Source organism: Salvia splendens, chromosome 5, assembly GCF_004379255.2.
Source record: "Salvia splendens isolate huo1 chromosome 5, SspV2, whole genome shotgun sequence".
Classification (NCBI taxonomy): Eukaryota; Viridiplantae; Streptophyta; class Magnoliopsida; order Lamiales; family Lamiaceae; genus Salvia; species Salvia splendens.
Genome location: NC_056036.1, coordinates 12,645,385 through 12,670,189, shown reverse-complemented (window position 1 = coordinate 12,670,189; position 24,805 = coordinate 12,645,385). Strand labels below are relative to the sequence as shown.

At 38.7% G+C, this 24,805-nt stretch overlaps 4 protein-coding genes across 4 annotated transcripts; 3 read left to right on the top strand and 1 right to left on the bottom strand.

Moving 5' to 3' along the window:
* Positions 1 to 3,334, top strand: LOC121804677 (18S rRNA (guanine-N(7))-methyltransferase RID2-like). The gene is made up of 9 exons (XM_042204308.1): positions 1 to 141; positions 231 to 306; positions 681 to 764; positions 864 to 919; positions 1,533 to 1,589; positions 2,135 to 2,184; positions 2,322 to 2,474; positions 2,717 to 2,855; positions 2,937 to 3,334. The coding sequence occupies exons 3-9, from the start codon at positions 758 to 760 to the stop codon at positions 3,099 to 3,101; spliced, it is 627 nt and encodes a 208-aa protein (XP_042060242.1). The 5' UTR covers positions 1 to 141; positions 231 to 306; positions 681 to 757; the 3' UTR covers positions 3,102 to 3,334.
* Positions 3,335 to 3,503: 169 nt separating this feature from the next.
* LOC121804675 (dolichyl-diphosphooligosaccharide--protein glycosyltransferase subunit STT3B) lies at positions 3,504 to 8,771 on the top strand. Its single transcript, XM_042204305.1, has 7 exons — positions 3,504 to 4,063; positions 4,754 to 5,267; positions 5,901 to 6,437; positions 6,992 to 7,446; positions 7,693 to 7,815; positions 8,292 to 8,351; positions 8,491 to 8,771. Exons 1-7 carry the CDS (start codon positions 3,687 to 3,689, stop codon positions 8,618 to 8,620), a joined length of 2,196 nt encoding a protein of 731 aa, XP_042060239.1. The 5' UTR covers positions 3,504 to 3,686; the 3' UTR covers positions 8,621 to 8,771.
* A 161-nt stretch (positions 8,772 to 8,932) lies between these two features.
* On the bottom strand, positions 8,933 to 12,024 carry LOC121804676 (E3 ubiquitin-protein ligase RING1-like). Its single transcript, XM_042204307.1, has 2 exons — positions 10,878 to 12,024; positions 8,933 to 9,220 (listed from the first exon to the last, which is right to left on the bottom strand). Exon 1 carries the CDS (start codon positions 11,950 to 11,952, stop codon positions 10,879 to 10,881), a length of 1,074 nt encoding a protein of 357 aa, XP_042060241.1. The 5' UTR covers positions 11,953 to 12,024; the 3' UTR covers positions 8,933 to 9,220; position 10,878.
* Positions 12,025 to 12,856: 832 nt separating this feature from the next.
* LOC121804583 (protein ALP1-like) lies at positions 12,857 to 13,816 on the top strand (the record flags this gene model as incomplete). Its single annotated transcript, XM_042204188.1, has 1 exon — positions 12,857 to 13,816. A coding segment is annotated over one exon (960 nt), but the record flags the coding sequence as incomplete, so codon positions are not given.
* Positions 13,817 to 24,805: the final 10,989 nt, after the last annotated feature.

Genomic DNA, 24,805 nt, shown 5'->3' with positions numbered 1-24,805 from the left:
GTTTAGAGCATCACAAATAGGCTTCGTTTTTGGGAGAAAAAAAGGACATCGCGACCGGAGCTTCAGGCGCCGCCGGAGATATTCTATAACGACGACGAAGCTCGTAAATACAGCTCCTCGTCTCGCATCATCGATATTCAGGTTTATATACAATTCTTGTCTTCCATTGATCAAGTAGAATCCGGAGTTCCCGTCAGTGATTTTGCTGCTGCTTTCTTATTTGTGGAAAGGCCAAACTTACTGAGAGAGCACTGGAGCTTCTTGCTCTGCCTCAGGATGACGTTCCAAGACTGCTGCTTGATATCGGTAATTCACTCAACATATGCTACAATGTTTACGAGTAGTACATTGCAAATTGAGAAGAATTCACTTTTGTGATGATTTTTACATGTCGTATCACCTTCAATTGTCGTGTTTATTCGTGCATTCTCTAATACTGTATCTTCTGAGATTTTGTTTTACATCGTTTGAAACTACAATGAAAGTTTATTCACGATCACGAGACTTGTAGAACTGTGACTTAACAAAGCGCTTACCTTTTAGTCTTTGACTGATGCAGAGTTTTCCGGATGTATATACCTCGCCACTATACTTGCTTGTGATTCATTGTGTGATATTTATGTGCCTCTTTCTGCCATCCCTACGACTTTGTAAAGAATTTCAATATTTGGTTTGTTCAGGTTGTGGATCTGGACTTAGTGGGGAGACATTGACTGAGAACGGGCACCACTGGATTGGTCTAGATATATCTGGCTCAATGCTAAGTATGCTACAACCAACCATCATATTTAGTAATCTGCTAGCTCTGCTCGTTAGCCTTAGCTCTGTGATGTTTAACTAATTTGCTCTTACACGTACACCAGATGTTGCATTGGAGCGTGAAGCTGAGGGTGACCTTATACTTGGTGACATGGGTCAGGTGAGCCAAAAACTCTCAAATTTTTATGTTCTGCACTTCTAGGAAGTCTGACTATTGCAAAAACTTGTACTATATCTTTGCCCAAACCTCATGTATTCAGGGTCTGTACTTATTGATGCTTGTATCATTTCCATTTATGTGTTTATAAGTTTTAAGTTTTCCAGAAAGTGAGAGGTGCTCTGTTATCGAGCAAGAGTCCCCTTTTATTTTGTTGCTGTTTAGAGAATGGTTGTTGGAATTTTTATTTCATAAACTCATGTATGGCAGCATACCAAGAAGATCAGCTAAGCTACTATACTTTGAGAACTTAATCCATCTTTTTATAGAGCCAGAATCTTTGAAATTGGTTGTTTATCTAAGTTTGAAATTTGAAATGTAATGCTTATGCTTTTACGTGGTGGGTGATGAGGAAACTAAACACATTGGACAGTTCCATTTCTTTCTCTCTCACGCCCGCCTCATAAGCGCCAGTATTTGCATGTGTGTTTTTGTACTTGATTTTGGCTAATTACACAGCCAAATTGTTCATGTACCCAATCTTTCAAGAATCTGAACTTTCATGTGTATTGTTCTGTTTATAACATGCACTTTTCAATTATGATTAATTATGTAGGGCTTAGGGGTTCGCCCAGGAGTTATTGATGGTGCAATAAGTATCTCAGCTGTGCAGGTTCATTTTCAACTCTTCATATATTTTAACTTTTCGTGAAGGTAATATATGCAATCAATAATGACCATTTACTCCTTTAGTGTACGAGAGGAATAAGGCTTGTTGTGGATGCATTTGCATATTAATAACATCTTGATAGCTTAGTTACTATTATCATGCACTCACGCTCACACACTCCATCTCCAATTGCAAGAACCATGACGGGTGCAAGGCCTTGATATAGGGTGGTGCATGTACTAAAATTGCATATCACCTTATAGGAAGTTGCATCCATGTCACTCATTTTATTGACTATGAAAACATTTGGTATTTCACTTTTCACTTTATTTTCTGTATTTCAGTATTTTAGATGATTTTCATCATGTTTACTCAAATGCAAATTTTAAAAGCAAATTGAGCATCGTAATTTTTATTTCTCAATTTATTAGCCATATATCTATTTGGTATTAATATTCCAGTAGTTGGCCTAGATGAAATGAAACACATTTCTACATGTATAATTGGTATGTGCTAACTTGATCTTACCTTTGTATTTGTCAAACTAGTGGTTATGCAATGCTGATAGATCTTCCCATGAGCCATGCCTGAGACTGAAGTATGTGATGTCTTGCATCTTGATCCTTCTTATTTTGCACGACTGTCATGACTAAGTCATGCTTTCCTCATTGAAAAAACAATTTACTTCTCTTTTGTTCTAGTAGTATGACTCGTATTATTATTGTATGATTTTAGAGCCTTCTTTGGATCACTATACCGATGCTTGGCACGGGGAGCTAGAGCAGTCTTACAAGTATACCCTGAAAATTTGGCACAACGTGAGCTGATCCTGGGATCTGCTATGCGAGCTGGGTTCTCTGAGGGTGTAGTTGTTGATTTCCCACATAGGTATGTGGAACATAGTAGAGCTGCCCTTTCTTTTATGCTTGCAAATGTAATTCGTTCTAATATAATGGGCTCTATGTTTCCTTCCTTGGAAAATCTTTGAAGTAGCTTCACTTTTTCAACATAATCATTAAATGGGAGGGGTAAAATACATAAAGTAGGATAAGAAAGTACTATGAAATTTACAAAACCATTATACCAACTCTTGTTGAAGGTTTTTATTCAGCTCTTTATGATTGTTACAGCACCAAGATGAGAAAAGAATTCCTCGTTCTCACGTGTGGTCAAGCATCGTTGAGCAGTGCCACTCCACAGGCAAGAGGTGAAGATGGAGAGGGTTGTTCTGAGGATGAAGATTTCAGTGGAGATGAAGAAAATCAGTCAGTAAGTGCTTTTAGTGAGCGGACTTGATGAACTATCGCATAATGTAGCTTGTTACTAAATTGTTTGTGCACCACACTGCAGGTTTCTGTATCAGACAGGCACATGCCAAGGAAGAAGCATAAATTAAACAAGAAGGTGAAGGGAAGAGAGTGGGTTATGGAAAAGAAGGAAAAAATGCGAAGAAAGGGAAATGTTGTTCCAGCTGATTCAAAGTACACTGCCCGGAAAAGAAAAACCCGGTTTTGATAATCTTTATTATTGCTTTCTGAAAAAAAAGAAAGGGTGATTGTTGTTGTCGGAGGCACAAAGATTTTGGTTAGGGGAGGCAAATTAGTTGCTGTTGGTATATGTGTTCCAGTTGAAGTTATCAGGTGATATCGTATTTGTATGTTTGGGTGAATGCAAGTAAGTTGGTGATGCCAAGCCTGCATTTTATTGTATTCTATAGTATTTAACAAATAAAGAAAATTAAAAGGTAAGTCAACTCTATATATTTTCTTTCGATTTGCTACTTAATAGGTACCATAAATTTTTATAATAAATGTGAAAAGTATCAAACTAAAAATGAATAATTCAACAGAACAGACAAATATAGTCCCAAAAATAAAGAAAAAAATACTACTACTACTACGACTGTAGTTAGTTGTATGAAGATAATCCAAGAAAACAAAAATTGAAGATTGGAAAATACAAATAAGTCCTTGCTGAAATGGAGTAGGGTTTAATAACTGAATCTCCTTTCTTTGAACATGGATCTCCTCAGCTAGTCAATTCTCTCCAAAACCCCAAATCTCAATTCCCAATTTTGATCCGATCCATCAAATTCGTCCAATGGTCGCAGCGAAAATGGAGAAATCCGCTGTGGATCTGCTGGCGTCGCCGGGATTGAGCTCGGTGCTCAAATCTCTGAAGCTGAAGACCAAGCAGCAGGAGCTCCTGATCCGCGTCTCAGTCCTCTTCCTGGTTTACGTCTTGGCGTTCATCACTCGTCTATTCAGCATCTTGCGCTACGAGAGCATGATCCACGAGTTTGACCCCTATTTCAATTACCGAGTCACTCAGTTCTTGACTCAGAACGGCTTCTATGAGTTCTGGAACTGGTTCGATTACGAGAGCTGGTATCCGCTTGGGAGGATTGTTGGCGGGACTCTCTATCCCGGTCTCATGGTCACCGCTGCCTTCATTTACTGGACTCTTCGGTTTCTCCGGTACTTTTCTTGTCAGATACCTTTAGGAAAGTACAAGCATTGTGTATCTTTTTTGTATGTTCGGTTTGTGAATATATGCTTAGCTGACTTCTTGATGCGTGGATGCTAGGAATCTGTTAAAGCTTTTTCTTTTTAACTTACAAAATGGGGTCCTCCTGGATGCTAACATAGTATAGTTTTTACCGTCCAGGAAAAGGGTTTGAATATGTTCCAGTTGTTATTGATGAGGACTGGTCTCCTTTTCTTAACAAATTCTTCCCTTGTTCCGAACAACATTTTTACTGACGTTATGTTTTGAGTCTCAAGCACAAAGACTTTTTGGGAAAGATGAGAGTTGTTGCTTTTTTTTTTGCAAAAGAAATGCTATGTCACCTTAGCAATTACACACACGTTCTGCAATTTTGTACACTGGAAATAGGCATACCTTGTTAGTGAAAAGGAGATCCAGTTAAGGATGAGCTGATAAGGTTTATCTTGATTTAATGCTCTAACCTTTATTCTTCTGATTCATAATGTATTATTGAGATTTTGTGGTTTATGGGAAGACACTATGGCTCATACTTAATAGGAATATCCACAAACTGGTCTTATTGATCTGCTATTACTTGAGGATTTGTGCATATTTCATACTGTCCAGCACCTAGAGATGTAGTAATTTAGAGATCTGAAGATTGTCTCCATTCCGTGCAGGTTTGCTGTTCACATTCGTGAAGTTTGTGTGCTCACTGCACCATTTTTTGCTGCCAACACCACTATTGTAGCTTACTTCTTTGGGAAAGAATTATGGGATTCTGGAGCTGGACTTGTAGCAGCTGTATTAATTGCCATATGCCCTGGTTACATCTCGAGGTCGGTGGCTGGATCGTATGATAACGAGGGTGTTGCTATATTTGCCTTGCTACTTACATTCTATCTGTTTGTTAAGGCAGTGAATACAGGCTCACTTGCTTGGGCCCTAGCCTCAGCTTTTGGGTACTTCTACATGGTTTCGGCGTGGGGTGGTTATGTGTTCATTATTAATCTGATCCCACTATATGTGTTGGTTCTATTGATTACTGGAAGATACTCAATGAGATTATACGTAGCTTATAATTGCATGTATGTGCTGGGAATGTTACTAGCTATGCAGATCCGTTTTGTGGGCTTTCAGCATGTTCAGTCTGGAGAACACATGGCAGCAATGGGGGTGTTTTTCTTGATTCAGGTGCGTTTTTTAAGATTCTAAGTGCAATTATGTAACTTGGACAGCAACTGGTGTATAAGCTTATAGGTTCACGTAAAGGGGAGTAGGGGACACAGGAATTTATCAAATATTCTCATTTTACCACCTTAATGTGAGAAGGATTGCTTTATTGGTTCGAACTGAAAAGTAGTTAGATCCTGGTATGATGCAGTCGATGTTGATTGCTTCTTTTCTCCGCTAAAGTAACCACTTAATATGAATCATATGTTTTTGCTAATATTCCTGGAACTGAGGGCTGAGGCTGATCAAATGGAATTTTTAGGATATATTGCCCTCATTGGGCAGATGGAGACTATAGTCCACTTGGAAACTAATCCTAATCAAATTCTTTCTTTTGCTTGCTGTCCTTTATGTTTATGGATCTTTCCTTATTTGGGTAGAAGAATAAGGTGATTGATTATTTGGGCAGCTTTGTTCAATCTCTAGTGTGAAAGCATATTTAAGCTGGTGGAAATTGTTGCTTCCTGTTCGAAAAGCTACCTTTAACATGTTGTGTTGCAGTTTCTTCCTTCTCATCAGTATTTAAGAGCAACTATTTCAAGGTTTTATGTTGTTATCATAAAGGATATACTAACCTCGAGCTACCTTGTGCAGGTTTTTAATTTCTTGGATTGGGTCAAATACCTGCTAGATGACCCAAAGAAATTCCACACATTCCTGAGGTTCACTGTGACTAGTGCAGTAGGTTTGGGTGCAGTAGCTCTGGGAGTTGGCACTGCTTCTGGGTATATATCTCCGTGGACTGGTCGGTTTTATTCTCTCCTGGATCCCACCTATGCAAAGGATCACATTCCAATAATTGCGTCTGTCTCTGAGCATCAGCCAACAGCTTGGTCCTCGTTCATGTTTGATTTTCATATATTGTTGTTCCTCTTCCCAGCTGGTCTGTATTTCTGCTTCAAACGTTTATCAGATGCCACGATATTCATAGTGATGTATGGTCTCACTAGTATGTACTTTGCTGGAGTCATGGTGCGGTTGATCCTTGTGGCAACACCTGCAGTATGCCTTATTAGTGCTATTGCGGTCTCAGCTACTGTAAAAAATCTAACTCAGCTGGTGAGGTCAAAGAGCAAGCCTGCTCCTGCAGGCTCTAGTAAGGGAGCAAGTAACACCAAAGCTTCATCTAAGGTGGGCATCCAATGCTTACTTTCCATCATCCATATCATGTTTCATTACATTTTAAATTTCCTATCTGTGTCCCATTGTGTAGAGTACTCAGTTTTATGATTGTTGTATCTGTTTCATGGTGAAATCTTTCAAATATGCGCCTATTTTGTTTTTTGGTGGGTTTGATAATTGTATTGACATATTGGACACTTCAACTTACATTACATTACTTGCTGCAACTTAAAGTAGGTAGGCTGATTTTAGAAGTGAAACCAATCATACATTGTTAGGTAAAGTTCATGTGGAATGTATGTAATTTACATCTCTTTAGTTTGTTTTGAATAATTAGTATATTTATAGGATTCAGACTATTTCCCTTTCTCAACCTGTAAAACCTAAGAGCTGACTGAAAAAAGCAACTGCCTTTTATCAAATACCACTCAATTATTTTTATTTTATTTTACAGTATTTTATTTGTTTTTGTTTTGTGATTTGGGATTTAAGTTTTCTTGAATCTTAAATCCTTGAGATAGGTTACAAGGTATGCTTACCTTGTTGTTTTCTTTTTCAAACAGGGTTCCCTAGACCAGTCTATGCCTTTTGGAAAAAATGGTGCTATTGCCTTGCTTCTTGGAGCATTGTACTTGCTAAGCAGATATGTTATCCATTGTACGTGGGTTACATCAGAGGCATACTCTTCCCCATCAATTGTCTTGGCCGCCAGAGGTGCCCATGGCCAAAGGGTGATATTTGATGACTACCGTGAAGCATACTTTTGGCTACGACAGAATACACCTCCAGATGCCAAGGTGATGTCTTGGTGGGATTATGGTTACCAGATTACAGCCATGGGGAACAGAACTGTGATTGTTGATAACAACACTTGGAATAACACACACATTGCTACCGTTGGACGTGCTATGTCATCTTATGAAGATGAAGCATACGAGATTATAAAATCACTTGACGTTGATTATGTTTTAGTTGTTTTCGGGGGTGTAACTGGCTATTCTTCAGATGATATTAACAAGTAAGAACTCTACCATCGAAGTCCTCTAGTTTTTCTATCTTCTGCCCGCAAGCATGTTTTCATCACCAGACTGATATTACTTTTTGTTTCTGTCCTTTATTGAACGAGTCTTCAGTGACTGTCCAATTTGTACTAGTGTGATAGGAGATGTTTAGAATTTGCTTTCAAGTTCATACTCTTTTGCTGATTGCTACTTTTGATAGTATCAGAATTTCTGGCCAACTGATATAACCTAATTTGTCTCAGATTTTTGTGGATGGTGAGAATTGGTGGTGGAGTTTTTCCTGTAATTAAGGAGCCTGATTACCTTGTTAATGGAGAGTATCGGGTTGACAAAGGTGGAGCTCCAAAGATGTTGAATTGTCTAATGTAAGTTGATTTTCCTGTCTGAGTTATATGATGAAATGTGACCATATTTTCTGCAGTTTCATTGTCTGTCTTGCTGTTACTTACGTCTTTAGTGTTGGTATAAGCATTGAAATTACTATTGGAAATTGACCATGAAAAGACCTCTTCTTATTTCTTTTTCTTTTTTTTTTCTCTCTAAATTATGCCCGTTCACTGAAAATTCTGTTACAGCTTGTTTGTCAATCTTACTGTTGTAAAGTGGTGAAATTTATTGGATTGAAATACAAGTATATAGGATCACTCAGTTATAGGATTAGTGGTTCATTCCATATTCTATGTCATATGATGGCTATTATGTACTTGGATAAATAGTATTCTACCTTATGTAAATTGCTATCTTGGATTCAACTAATGTAAAGCTGCTGTATAGAACTGTTATTCGCTTCTCATGCCTCAGCCACAGCATTTTCCGTTAATTGTTTTGACTTGTTGCTTAGGTACAAGCTTTGCTATTATCGATTTGGTGAGCTGACAACAGAGTATGGGAAGCCTCCTGGGTGAGTCAAGCATTTGTATTTGTTTTCTATTATAACTACACTTGAGTTGAGACTGACACTAGCAATTCTGAAGATGATACACCATACATACATGTGATTATTCCGTCATTGACATTTGCAAGGGTATTGTTGGTGACAGGTATGACAGGGCTCGGGGCGTTGAAATCGGAAACAAAGACATAAAGCTGGAACACTTGGAAGAGGCATTTACAACGTCGAACTGGATAGTTAGGATATACAAGGTCAAACCGCCAAACAATAGGTGGTGATCACTTCTACGTTGCAGAGCGTATGCATAGGGCCATTTTGGATTCGGAATTTTCTTTTTGTAACGTTCAGAGATCCAGAATTCTTGTTGCACTGTTACCTCGTGTCTGTAAGCTGAATCTACGTAGTAACTAAGTAGTTCCTTATGGTTGAGATTCGTCTTACCACCTACTATTGTTGAGGTAAAAAAACTGTGCTTACAGCTTACAGAGCTTACTACACCAAAACTTACCCATCCAGAGATAAAATGTAACGTTGAAGCAATATCACAACTTCCAAATACAGATGGCTAATCATATCAATATTATACATGCTTTTCAACTAAGAGATAAGGATTTATGTATACTTGAAATCTGCCACACTGGAGACAATATATTTTACAGAAATTTCTGTTGAAAGTCTATCAATTTAAATGTACCCAAATGATAAAATAGATTCACTCAACGCACACAACCATATGTCATATCGAACTGTCTAAGAATTTGAAATTAGAACCATGTCTAATTTATTGATGAGAGAACCAGTAAAAATGTGTCATCGGTACATTTCTGTGTATACAAAGATTGTTTGTGCTCAACTTGCTTCATATCTTAGCTGCATTCCTGAAATATAAGAAGATAACGAACTCCGATCAGCTCAAAACAGTACAAAATCCAATCATGAACATCCTTTGCTCAATCTGTTATCACCAGACGCATAACCTACACCCAAAACTACAACTGATTTCTTATTTTTATAGGAAGGCAAGAATAGATATATGTAGGCCAAGCCATTACATAAATTTTCAGGTTTCACAGAGTCTAGTTTTCTAGTTAATTGATGTTCCTAGTTATCACTAAATTTAACCCACCACAAAGTTCAATAACAGCAAACACCCAATGCATCAAAACTCAAATTCTCACATCACATGTTACCAAGACAAAATTTGTCGGGGTACAGAAAAACCATAAATTCTACACCCCCACCCCAAAACACCAACTGCACACGCAATCTTCTGAGAAAGTTTGTAAGAGATTCAGAAATCAAGTATCCATCATAATGTTCAGTAGTCAAGTAGCACTCAGTGCAACATAATCTCCAGCATATGGCACTGTGGAAACTCAGACAGAATGAGCAGCGACATATGAAGTAAAGATGAGAATTAGACCACGGCTCTCTACATAAGAGGTGTGTGTAAGATCACGAGGAATATATAGTTTAACTAAACCCAACCCTGAAAATTAATTTCTTATAGACATATCCATATATATATATATTTCTGTTGGCTTGAACATCACATACAATTTCTTCTCCCATTTACTGCTGAGTAAGGTTAAGTGCAAAATCACCCAGTCCATACATATGGTAGATTTGTTGGTGGGATATAACTAATGTTCATTTATTGGATGTCATTACATTCCCTGACAGCGGTTAATTGTTTACTACAGTTTATGGCATGGGTGTAAAATGGTGCTCAAAACTGTAACTTTGATTGACATATGCCTTACGAAGGTACATACAGAAACTCAAGCACCCAGATTCACAACTATTTCCTTCTGAGTACCATTCCCAGATACAGACAGATACGTGTGGATACCAAAAGAAAGAAGTAGTAAATGATATGCAAGCTTTCACAAGAACATGCGTTAAGAATGGATTAATGTGTTCATTCAATACAAAGATTTCATTCAATACAGCTTCACAAGGTTTAAGTATACGCAGCGCACATCTAAATTTTTTTTTTAAAAAAAAGCTAATTCGTATGATTGAGTTGGTCGACCATACCAAAACGATCTCTGCTATAACCACCAGACTTGGTATCAATAGATGCAAAAGATTGTTGATGAAAATACAGTGGAGGTGTTTTTTTACTAGATTAGCCAGGCTGAGGCTACAATGAATTCAAATGTATGTAAAATACCAAGGGGTTCGTTTTGTTCTCATTTTTGGTCTTGATTACTAATTTATCACATCACCCATTGACAGAAACATAATAAGGTTGAACAAAAAAGTAAAGAAAGTACGCAATCATCATGAAATTATAATTTAGCAAGTTGGATTCACCAAGTAGAGCAAGACAATAAGAAATACATGGAAGCCACAACATAATATCAAAATTGATGGTAACCCTTTCAACTTTAGACTCTTTAAGCCACTACATTGTTCATATTCTAAAAAAGTGCCTCCTTCACTACTACTACATTGAAACAGTAAAGCACAATAAGGGTAGCAAATCAATCAACACAACAAAAGGAAGATAAGAAAGTAGCACCAACGCACTTCAGTCGAGGTCCTCCTCTCTAGCCTGATCAGCTCCTTCTCCTGAGCCCCTATTAGATGATCCAGTAGTATTGTTATTGTTGCTGTTATTTCCTCCTTCATTACCCCCACTACCGCTCGTCTCAGCTGATGTGCTAAAACCTCTGAAAAGCGATGGCAAGGATATCCGAAACCTCCTTTCCAAAGTCCTTGGAGTCTGTTGACTGTTATTACTATCATCTTGAGCTCCACCACCAGCTGCCCCTAATCCCAAACTACTACCACCGTTGTTCCCATTACTGTTATCCTTCTTCCGATTCTCATAATCTTGATCATCAGTGGGCAACTCGTAGCGACAAACCGGGCAAGAATTATGCAACTCAAGCCAAGGCAGAATGCAGTCTTTATGGTAAATATGCTTGCAAGGCATCTGCTTCGCCTCCTCATTCAACTCAAAGGTATCTTTGCACACAGCACATTGAAATGAATCAGACTCTAACATCTCCGCAGTAATATGAATATCGGGTAAACCCTCGACCGCATTCTTCGAAGCAGGCGGCGTCCCGTAACGATTGGGATCATTCTCTGCAAGCTGCTGAATCAATTGCTCCAAACCAGGGCCGATAAAGTAATCGCCTAAATTGGCGCCGCCGCCGCCAATCCCAGCGCCTCCAGGGGACTCGAAAACAAGCTGAATATTCGCCCCCCTCGCCTGCAGGTTATTGACGTAATTATTGAGGAAAGCAAAGGGATTGAAATCGTTGGGGGATCGTGAGCCAAAGAGAGAGGAGAGATCATCAAGACCGCCGCCAGCAGAGGAGACTGTGAAGGAGGCGGGAGCGGCGGAGGAAGAGGAGAAGATGAGGGGGAGGCCGCCGAAATTGGGGAAGGCGGCGTTGAGGAAGGGATCGGATTCGGGGGTAGGGTTCGAGGGAGGAGCGGTGTCGGATTCTTCAAGAAAACTGCCGTGACAAATGGGGCAAGCGAGTTCGTCGGTGGGGGAGGATGGAGGAGTGATGGTGACGTGGCGCTCGCATTGGTAGCAGTAGTACTGGTGAGAGGCTGCGCCGCCGCCCAAATTTTCCGCCGTAGACATGATCTTTGAGAGAGAGAGAAGATTCAGTAGAGAAATGTGCAAGAAATATTGTTTGAGAAAACGTGTGGATAATAATACTAATGGCAAATGAACTCCTTACTCTATTAAAATTAAATGAAGACGCTAATTAATAATTAGCACCACATTACATTATCATTTCTAAATCGTTGCTACTACGATTCTTAAAAGTCAAATGTCATAACTATTTATTTCACATTAATACAATTGTAAAACAGAGGCTATGATTTTAGATTATCCCTTCGGAATTCAGCTTTCTCTAATACGGAGCAGTAACAGACAAAATGTTGGATTCGATTTCCAACGTTTTTACTCTCCAAACTGAAAAGGTCAGACCATCCACAACGCGTCTCGCGCCGGGCTCGCGTCTCGTCTCAGAGAGACGAGACCCCCGCGAGACGCATTGCAGCGGCCATCTCGTCTCCAGCTCGCGACCGGCTCGTCGCGTAGCTCGTCTCGGAGAGACACGAGACGAGCTGTCTCGCCACGCGCCCGAGACACGTGGCACGTCCCCATGCGTGCGTGACGCCCACTCGCTGGCCCGCGAGTGGGCGTCGTCACTGATGACGCAATAATTCATTTTTTTTTAAAAAAAATCGATTTTTAATAAAAAAAAATTTTTTTTTTTCAAATGGTAATATTACCGTTAAATATTTATTTTCATTTTTTAAATTTTTAATTTTTTTACTCTATAAATAATTCTATTCCATACTCATTTCAAACACAAACACACATCTATTCCTCTCAAATCCTCTCTATCACTCCAATTTCCATCTTCAATCAACTCAAACAAATGGATCCTTTTGAGCAAATGCGTCAATTAATGGAACAATCACTCGAAGAAGATCGACGACGAGAGGCGGAGGAAGCCGCACCACCCCCACGACGCTCCCGGAAGTACATCAATCGGAACCGGGAGGAAGCCGCCGCACGGTTAGTACGCGACTACTTCTGCGATAACCCGATTTGGGGAGATACCTATTTCCGTCGCCGTTTCCGCATGCGGAAACCGCTATTTCTCCACATAGCGAATACTTTGGCGGCCAGGGAGGAGTTCTTCCGAGAAGGGTTCGACGCGGTCGGTCGTCCCAGCCACACGACGCTGCAGAAATGTACTGCAGCCATCCGGCAGCTTGCGACTGGACAAACGGCCGACATATTCGACGAATACCTGCACATCGGAGACAGTACTGGGCGCTTGTGCTTGCTCAACTTCTGCAGAGGCGTCCGGGCAGCCTTCAGTGACGAATTTCTCCGGAGGCCAACCACGGAGGATTGTCAGTTCCTCCTCAACCTGCACGAACAAGTGCACGGATTCCCCGGGATGCTTGGCAGTGTCGATTGCATGCACTGGCAATGGAAGAATTGCCCGGTGGCTTGGAGGGGTTCCTACACGAGCGGCCACAAAGGCACCCACCCAACCGTTGTACTCGAGGCCGTTGCCGACTACCGACTTTGGATCTGGCACGCGTACTTCGGGGTCCCTGGCTCGAACAACGACGTAAACGTGCTCCAACAGTCCGACCTCTTTACCGAAGTTTTGGATGGTAAAGCGCCGGCCATCAACTTCGTCGCCAACAACCGACGGTATAAAATGGGGTACTATCTCGCCGACGGCATCTACCCGAAGTGGCCGACCTTCGTGAAGACGTGCGGCAGGCCAGCGAACCCAAAGCAGGCTCTTTTTGCGCAGAAGCAGGAGGCTGCGCGCAAGGATGTGGAGAGGGCGTTCGGGGTTCTCCAAGCGCGCTTCAACATCATCAAAGCCCCGGCTCGTTCGTGGTTCATGGAGAGCATGGTCGACATCATGTATACGTGCATAATCTTGCACAACATGATTGTCCGAGACGAAGGACCCGATGCCGGAAATTGGTTCGACCCCGAATCCCCCGGAAGCTCAACTGCAAGTAGTCCCGCCGCGAAGTGGAGCGCATCCATCTATACAAGAACGGTTGGCTATTCGGGCAAGGACACGCGACTCTAGCGCCCACACCCAACTCCAAGAGGATCTAATTGAGCACATTTGGGAAAACTTTGGCGGAGAATATTAAATTATGTCATTTTTATTTTTTTAGAATTTTAATTATGTCTTCGCTTTTTTAATGTTAAGTTGTAATATTGTTTTAATTTTAATAAAGTGTGTTTGTTTAAATTGAATTGGGTTTTAAAAAAAATTATAAATTAAATTGAATGAATAGTAATTAAGAGACGGTATAGAGACGGTTAAGAGACGGAGCGTTGCAGCCTCCGTCTCTTAGTTAAGAGATGGAGGAAAAAAGGACAGTGGGGCCCTCAAATAGTGCTCAAATAGTAGTTAAGAGACGGTTTAAGAGACGGTATAGAGACAGCGTTGTGGATGGCCTTAGCAATACGACCATCAAATTCAATAATAACAACAATTGAGTGTACATAGAGTGTAGGTGAGCGGATTGCTTGGAGTAGAATATGGTAGACGCATATATGCCACTTACCCAAGATTTGACAATACAATATTTTTACTTAAAAAGGTAAATTCGATTTGAAAATACATATACATAAGAGCACCCGCAACGCGGTGCCGTCGCCGTTCCTATGCCGTTCCGGAGGAACGGTTTCGCGGCGGCACGCGTTGGAGCGTGCGTTCCGTCGCCATTCCGTGCCGCCACCGTTCCCATGCCGTGCCGCGTTTCGTTCCTCCGGAACGCGGAACGAAACGTTCCGCCACGCGCCGAGGCGACGTGGCGGACTCCCATTCGACGCGTGAAGCCCACTCGCTGCCCCGCGAGTGGGCTTCGTCCCGATGACGCAATAATTCATTTTTTTAAAAAAAATTTCGAATTTAATAAAAAAAAAATAAATTTTTTTTTTATTAACGGTAATGAGACCGTTAATTTTATAGCCGTTTGGTTTTTTTTTTATTATTTATTTATTTACTCTATAAATACTCCTATTTCATACTCATTTCAATCACAAACACACATCTATTTCTCTCTATTTCCACCCCAATTTTCATCTCAAATCAACTCTATTTTCCTTCTCCCAAATTTAATCAAACTAATGAATCCTTATGAACAAATGCGTCAAATATTGGAACAATCACTTGAAGAAGATCGACGACGGGAGGCGGAAGAAGCCGCTCCGCCCCAACGTCGCTCCCGTACGTACATCCATCGTAACCGGGAGGAAGCCGCCGCAAGGTTAGTACGCGACTACTTCTGCGATAACCCGGTTTGGGGAGATACGTACTTCCGTCGCCGTTTCCGCATGGGGAAACCGTTATTTCTCCACATCGCGAATACTTTGGCAGCCCGGGAAGAGTTCTTCCAGGAAGGGTTCGACGCGGTCGGACGTCCCAGCCACACGACGCTGCAGAAATGTACTGCAGCATTCCGCCAGCTTGCGACTGGACAAACGGCCGACATGTTCGACGAATACCTCCACATCGGAGATAGCACTGGGCGAATGTGCTTGCTCAAATTCTGCAAAGGCGTCCGGGCAGCCTTCACCGACGAATTTCTCCGGAGGCCAAGCACGGCCGATTGTCAGTTCCTTCTCGACCTTCACGAAACAGTGCACGGATTCCCAGGGATGCTCGGCAGCGTCGATTGCATGCACTGGCAATGGAAGAATTGCCCGGTGGCGTGGAAGGGGTCCTACACGAGCGGCCACAAAGGTACCCCACCCAACCGTTATACTCGAGGCCGTTGCCGACTACCGTCTTTGGATCTGGCACGCGTACTTCGGGGTCCCCGGGTCGAACAACGACGTAAACGTGCTCAACCAGTCCGACCTCTTGACCGAAGTTTTGGATGGTAAAGCGCCGGCCATCAACTTCGTCGCCAACAATCGGCTTTATAAAATGGGGTACTATCTCGCCGATGGCATCTACCCGAAGTGGCCTACCTTCGTGAAGACGTGCAGTGGGTCTGCGAACCCAAAGCAGGCTCTTTTTGCGCAGAAGCAGGAGGCTGCTCGCAAGGATGTGGAGAGGGCGTTTGGGGTTCTCCAAGCGCGCTTCAACATCATCAAAGCCTCGGCTCGTACGTGGTTCATGGAGAACATGGTCGACATCATGTATACGTGCATAATCTTGCACAACATGATTGTCCAAGACGAAGGACCCGAGGCGGGAAATTGGTTCGACCCCGAATCCCCCGGAAGCTCAACCGCAAGTAGTCCGCCTCGAAGTGGAGCGCATCCGTCTATACAAGAACGGTTATCTATTCGTGCAAGGACACGCGACTCTAGCGCCCACACCCAACTCCAACATGATCTAATTGAGCACATTTGGGCAAACTTTGGCGGATGAAATTATTAAAATTGTGTACTTTTATTTTTTTATTATTTTAATTGTGTGCTTTTTATTTTTTTAAGTTTAAGTTGTAACTTTGTTTTAATGTTGTGTGTTTTTTAATAAAATGTGTTTGTTTTTTTAATTGAATTGAGTTGAAATTAAAAAAAATGAAATTGAATGAATAGTAATTTAAGGAACGGTTAAGGAACGGTTAAGGAACGAGGGTTGCAGGTTCCGTTCCTTAGTTAAGGAATGGAGTAAAAAAGTACAGTGGGGCCCTCAAATAGTGGTTTAAGGAACGGTTTAGGAACGGTATAGGAACAGCGTTGTGGATGGCCTAATGCTCTCTCTCTGTGGCAATAGAGTTTCTTTTTGCTAATCCAGTCCGTCCTATTATAAGAATCCCCTTTGAAAATTGCAATTTTCAGACTTAACAAGGGATCATACTATTAATCAAATTAATAAAATGTGTCACTCAGTAATGAAGGCAAGATTTTTATACTTGGTCCAAATTACTATATATGATTATTGCATATTTTTAGTGTCTGACAATCTCAAAAATAATCCGACACACTATGTAGTTGCGAGAGAGATGAATGAGGAGAAATAAATAATTTGAGAATAAGCAATATAAATTAAAGACACATACGATGACAATATCAACATTGATATAATTAAAAAAAACTAGTAGTACAATTTTTAAAATTAAAGATTATTACTTTATGATTTTATAATAACATCTACACAAATACTGAAAAACTAAACACAATATTTAGTGTGCATGACCCTAACTCCCCGCCTCCAAGGAACCTTATGCTTCCATGTAGGGCGCCTCTGAATAAAACATTGAGGTACCCCGCCCTCACTCTTACTCTCTCACATAGCCGGATTACACATTTGGATTTTCTTCACGTGAGCATGACCTTAATTCCCCGCCTCCATTCCTTTGTCTTCTCTCATTTCTCGAAACCTTAATCCGTTACTTTCTCTTAAATTTCTCTCCATCAAGAAACATGGTTGTCGACTTGGCGCTAATTCCTCCCATTCCAGTGAGAAAGTCGATTTCTCAAATGTTTCCTCTTTGGAATCTATTGAGACGCCTATTGCGATCCATTTGTCTGTGATGTTTACCCATCCATAGGAGGATACTTCATCTTTGATCTTCGGTTCCATGGGTACTGTTGTCCTAGAAACACTACTCGACCGACGGCTAGAAACTCAACCTATGGCCGATTGCAGGGGCGGAGTCAAGAATTTGTAAGGAGAGGGGCAAATTTATCTAAGAAGAAAATTTAAGTATTTGAAGAGGGGCATTTGGTGAAAAAAAATCATAATAGACAATATATATATATATATATGTATATATATATATGTAGGGGAGCGTTATTCTCCTTTTCACATCTTAGATCATTTTTCCTTCTTAATATTACGCGTTAGATCTAAGGCATCAACGGATCAGGTTGATTCTATAAAACTGGTTCCGTGTTGCATTATAGAAGGTGGTTGTATGCATTACAGGGTTATTATTGACATTTGACGGAAAAGTAACTGCCACATTTTGGTATCTGCGAATAATGCACCACATGGTCACGAGTAATGCATATAATTGACTATATAATGCACAATATGTGAACTGCAATGCATACGAATAAGATGTACCATGTTATGATGTTTGGGCACACGTTTCTTGTTTCCCCTAAGGGTTTAATAAGCTTAGGGGCTAGGGTATAGTACGTAGACACGTATGTAATCTTCACATGGTAACGAGTAATGGATATAATTGACTATATAATGCACAATTTGTGAACTGCAATGCATACGAACAAGATGTGTTGTGTTATGATGTTTGACACACGTTTCTTGTTTCCCCTAAGGGTTTAATAAGCTTAGGGGCTAGGGTATAGTACGTACGCATTAATAACAAATTATAAAACGATACGAATAATTCACCAAATTGTCACGAGTAATGGATGTTATTAACTATATAATGCACAATATGTGAACTGCAATGCATACGAATAAGATGTACCATGTTATGATGTTTGACACACGTTTCTTGTTTCCCCTAAGGGTTTAATAAGCTTAGGGGCTAGGGTATAGTACTTAGACATTACTAACAAATTGTTGTTATTGGAATATACGCATGTGCATTATTTGGTTTAGGTAGTGCATTATGTAGCTGTTAATTGTCATTATCTCAGTATATTATGCATTATTAGAGGTATTGTGTATATGGGTTAATCAACGGATTGAAGATTACATACGTGCATTTAGTAATGTCTACGTACTATACCCTAGCCCCTAAGCTTATTAAACCCTTAGGGGAAACAAGAAACGTGTGTCAAAGATCATAACATGGTACATCTTATTCGTATGCATTGCAGTTCACATATTGTGCATTATATAGTTAATAACATCCATTACTCGTGACAATTTGGTGAATTATTCGTATCGTTTTATAATTTGTTATTAATGCGTACGTACTATACCCTAGCCCCTAAGCTTATTAAACCCTTAGGGGAAACAAGAAACGTGTGTCAAACATCATAACACAACACATCTTGTTCGTATGCATTGCAGTTCACAAATTGTGCATTATATAGTCAATTATATCCATTACTCGTTACCATGTGAAGATTACATACGTGTCTACGTACTATACCCTGGCCCCTAAGCTTATTAAACCCTTAGGGGAATCAAGAAACGTGTGTCCAAACATCATAACATGGTACATCTTATTCGTATGCATTGCAGTTCACATATTGTGCATTATATAGTCAATTATATGCATTACTCGTGACCATGTGGTGCATTATTCGTAGCGGTTTCCAGCCATTATTAGATTACTATTGTACCCTCATAATGCACAAAATAGGACAAATAATGCAACACGGGATTAATTACCCAATGTTGATCTTGACCGTCCATTTCTCTAATCTAATGGCTGATATTAAGAAGGAAAAAGGAGGAAATATAGGAAAAGGAAATGAATACATCCCTATATATGTATATGTATATATGAAGTAGAAAATATGAGGTGGGGCAAATGTCCCTCCTAAGCTCTTAGTAGATCCGCCCCCGGCCGATTGTGTGGTCGAGTACACCGAACAAGAGAATTTCCTCCTACCTTCCTAGGGATCTATTTCCCTAGTGCGGTAGCGCCTTGCAACTACTCTAAATTGTGGTTACGCCATTCTACTCATTCTTAGAGTAACCCTCTTTTTATGTACAATTTGGAGATTCTATCGGCATTCGATTTTTAAGAATGCAAAAATATTTTGTGGAAAGACATATCATAAAGAAATGAGATGCACATGCAAAATATTCATGAGGTGGAATTGAATGATGTTTGGAGAATTGTCTTTATGGGACCCTTCTATAATCAAATGGACAGTCGTACGTACATTTTTTTTTACCGTGGACTATATATCCAAATGGGTAGAGGCGGTTGCTTTTCCAACCAATGGTGAAAACATAGAAACCAAAATTCTTATGAAGAATATCTTCAATTGATTTGGATTAGTGATGGAGATTCACACTTTTGCAATAAAATTTTTGCAACCCTCCTATCCAAGTAGGAAGCTCATCACAAGTTAGCCACCCCTCGCCATCTTCAACCTAGTGTGCGAGTAGAAGTTTCAAATAGAGATATTAAGAAAAATCATTGAGAAGGTTGTCCAACCATTAAGATTGAAAATTTTAGATAAGTGGCATATATGCGTGTTTGTGTGCAAGAATTATTTATAAGAAAATTCTGCCTATTTATTTATTTACGTAGTAGTGAAAATTTATAGTTTATTTATTTAGTATTGAAAATTTATAGTTTATTTATTTAGTATTGAAAATTGATAGTGCTAAAAACTCATAACACAACTGATTTTATACCGAATAGCTTGTAACTTGATAGTGTTGGCCTGAAATTAACCCAATCCCCATAAATTTGGTATGAAATGAGATATTCCATCTGTCCCCTATTTTTTATCCACTTTATAATGGGCACGAGTTTTAGGAAAGTGAATTGAAAAGGTTACTGTAATGTAAGTCTCATTTTTGCATATTAGTCGCATAATAAAATATGAGTGAAATTTGAGGACTACTTAGTACTTATTACTCTCATTTATGGTAAAAAGTGAAAGTGAACGATAAAAGTGGATGAACAAAAATGGAAAAAGGTGATGACAAAAAATGGGGAAGGATTGTAATTTTTATTACTATTTAATTTTCATTACGTTTTACATTTTAAAAGTTACCACTGTTACATTTTTCTCCAATATATGTGAACATATATTTTGATTTATTATTTGAAAGTTGCTCATTATTTTTATTTTTATTTACTTATCTTTGTATTTATAAATAATTATAATTATTTAGGAAAAAATATACTACATAACCCCGCATTAACTGTCACATTTACTTTTCTGCACTCATTTTGTCAAAATGATAATAAATAGTCAAAGTGGAGAAATAGTAAAATAAATGAGAAAATAATGTAAAGAAGATTCTTATCTACTTATTCTCTCTCTTATTTTACTATTTCTCGACTTTAACTATTTATTAAATATTATTTTACAAAACGAGTGCAGAAAAGTAAATGTGAAAGTTAATGCGGGACGAAGGTAGTAATTAGGCATGCACACGGTTCGGGAACCGCCGGTTCCGGTTCATGAACCGGCAGTTCACGATTCATCATACCCATGAACCGGAACCGGCCCGCCAAGGGTCCCGACGTTTCTGGTTCCGGTTCAAAAAACCACCGGTTCACCAGGCGGTTCAAAACAGCCGGTTTTTGGCCTGAACTGCCTATTCCGGGCCGGTTCGGCAGTTCGTAAATTTTTTTCCTTCTCATTTTAGTGTTTATTTCAACGAGACTACAAGTCACAAGTCACAACTTATAAGTTACAATTTACACTTAATGTTGAGCTTGAGCCTTTGGGTTGAAAGATAGTGTATTGGATGATTCTATTTTATAGTTACATGTTCTTGGATGTGTTGCTCTTTCTTTCAATGTGAGATAAAACTCCTTATTTATAACTACATGATACATCTCCATCATCTTTGTTTATATTAGTTTATATCTTAACAATCTTCTATTATTATAACTTAACAACAAATATAATTACATAAAGTATTATTCTTTAATTCTTTATCATTATCGATTTGTTTGTGTATAAATTTATGTTTATGTTAACTAATAAATACTATTATACACATTAAGAGAATAATTATTATACAAATTATATTAGTCTAGTGATAACTATAATATGAATAATTATTTATCTATATACAAATCATATTACTCAATAATTGTTTATTCTTATCTATCAAGAATATATTCACAAATAATAATTTTATTTATATAAATTATACTACATCTATTAGAATAACAACTATTATACAAAATCATACTATTAGTGTACTACTAATATATAAATATATAAACTATATTATACCACTAAACAAATCATTCTTTAGTTATCTATTTTTATCATTATTATACCAATTATATTAATTGTTGTTTTTTTCACATTTTAATCAATATATTGAGAAAATTTAGCAACATACTTACATTTAAATCCAATTATTTGAACACGTCCACATTCTATAAATATACAAATTATTAGCAACATGCAACATTCAAATTTAATTAAACTATTCTAGTTTATGCTATTATTATCTATAAATTTGTCTTAAAAAAAGAATCATAACAAAAATAAAAATAAAGTTAGTGAATAATAAAATATAGTAAAAAATAAAGAAAAGTAGAAAACAAAAGAACGGTTTGTATCCCACGTTGGAAAAAGACGAATGAATGATCAAAACATGTAGTTGTAAAAGAAAATACTTCAACATATTTTGTCCCACATTGAAAGTGAAACAAAAAATATTCAAGGATGTCTCTATAAAAGAGAAACAACCAAGAATGGTTTCTTAGAATTCTTAAAAGTGAGCACATTTAAATCCAATTATTATTATTATTTGAACACACCCACATTCTATAAATATACAAATTATGAGCAATATGTAACATTCAAATTTAATTGAACTATTCTATTTGATTCTATTATTATCTATAAATTTGTCTTAGAAAATGAATCATAATAAAAATAAAGATAAAATTAGTAAATAATAAAATGTAGTAAAAAATAAAGAAAAGTAGAAAACAAAAGAAAGTTTTGTATCCCACATTGGAAAAAGATGAATGAATGATCTAAACATGTAGTTATACAAGAAAATATTTCAACATATTTTGTCTCACATTAAAAGTGAAACACAAAATATTCAATGATGTCTCTATAAAAGAGGAATAACCAAAAATGGTTCTTAGAATCATAGGCCCAACAAATAAATATGGCTATTATGAAATTATTTTATTTATTTATTATTTATTTGTGAAAATTGATTTTTATATATAAAAATTGATTTTTATAAATAATAAATATATTTTTTAAATGTTATGAACAGTCGGTTTGAACCGGCGAAGCGCCGGTTCCGGTTCGCGATATTTTTGAACCTGAATCGGCCCCGCTTGAACTGCCGAACCGCTGGCGCCGGTTCCGGTTCATGAACCGGCAGCCTGGTTCGGATTGTGCATGCCTAGGACAGTAAAATGGCGTCGCGAGTGGCGATTTCAAGGGCGAGTCGGATCAAGACGAAGCTCGAAACGGCGCTGCAAGCCACCGTTCTGGAGGTGGAGGACGTCTCCCACCAGCACGCCGGCCACGCCTCCGTCAGACTTATGGAAGGCGGCGCGTAAGAGACGCATTTTAATGTGCGAATCGTCTCCGCCAAATTCCAGGACCAAAACCTAGTCAAACGACACGGTATGGTCTACGACCTCCTCTCCGACGAGCTCCAATCTGGTTTGCACGCGCTTTACATCACCGCCAAAACCCCTAAAGAAGCTGGCATAGATTCATAATTCAAATTAGCATGCTTCTTTCTTCCATTTATTCGACTACCCCTTTTCGTATGATTGTTGCTTAGATAGATAAAGGCCGAGTCTTTGAAATTCTGAATTTGATATCTGATTATTCAGTTGATAAATAAGATGCAGCTTCTGAGCTTCAGACCATCAAAATCTCTCCATGGGTTTTTTATGTTGTGTAGCTGGATTTATAGAAATTGACTTGCTTGAGTTTTACTCATTTTCTGTTTCAGTTTAGGTGAATTGATGTGTTATACTTATGGTGTCTGGATTTAGTTCATTACATTTGTCTGACCAAATAATAGTGAAATACAATATGGGATAAACCAAAGTGAGGTTAATCTAGGATTAAATTAACTATAAGGGTGGTGTGAGATGTATAATCTTGAGATAAAATGTAATCTTGGTGGAGACGGGTCAAGATACATTGTCACAGGTCGAGCTTTTATGAAAACAACATGGCCTTTGGGCACAAACAAACATGACAACCGAACAACCCCTTAGTAGACAAGAAGATTTAGTGAAGATATCAGTTCATGAGCTCTGTTTATCATTTGTATTCCATGCCATGAAATTTCCCCTTGTCGCAATCAGCATCTTCCTGCACTAAAATGCTTATGATTTGTTCGTTTACTCGTGTGAGTGTAATCTGGTGATCCCTCTTTCTGGATTTGCATCTTAGGATTCAGTGGGATGCAACATACCAAGGGTGCATTCTCTTTGTGTGGTCATATTGCTCTGTGTAAAATTGTTGCATTTTAGGTACCTTTTGGTTTCGTTTGCCATTGAGGACATGGAACTGAGTGGCTTGTGGATTTCTTTTTAGTTTGTGAGCAAGAATTACACTATTTACTGCATCAATTCTGTGGTATTGCAATGTGATTACCAGTGAATGTAGGAAAAAACACTGATAACATATGGTGAGAATGACTAGTGATCAAGTGTTTATCTTTTTTTTTTTTTATGTGGAAAACTGCATATTGTGCTTCAATACCACCAAAGTTTAATATAGTCAGGATCTGAATTCATATATGATACCTCATGTGATATACTACTATATCAAGCTTATTTGTTTACCTATATATATGGTGCCAAGTTTTCCCTTTTTCTCCCTCATTTTCTTTATGGCTTCTAACATGCAGGAGAGATGGTTAAGACTTGAGTAGTTGCCTCCATTTGTATATTTTTCATCTCTCATGATGTCTACGACTAGGGGTGGATCAGTACGATATATTGTATTGAAACTACCATATCATATAGTATCATATTGTAAATTTGGTATGAGTAAAAATTAAACCCTTACATTGTCAAAATTTTTGGTATGCCTAATTTCAATATTGATAATGTACCGTCTTATTGGTAAGATATAACGCAATTCCATTATACCATTATATATTACTCCCTCCGTCCCGCTTTAGCAGTCCCGGTTGATCAATTTCGGGTGTCCCGCTTTAGGAGTCCCGGTTGAACTCGGTGCCCGACTATACACCATTTATTTATTACACATTTAAAGCAAAAAAGTTGTTTAAAAGTGGGACTCAACCTCTACTACATCATTTATTTATTACACACTTAAATACCCCTTAAAACATGTGCCCGACTCAACCGGGACTGCTAAAGCGGGACGGAGGGAGTAT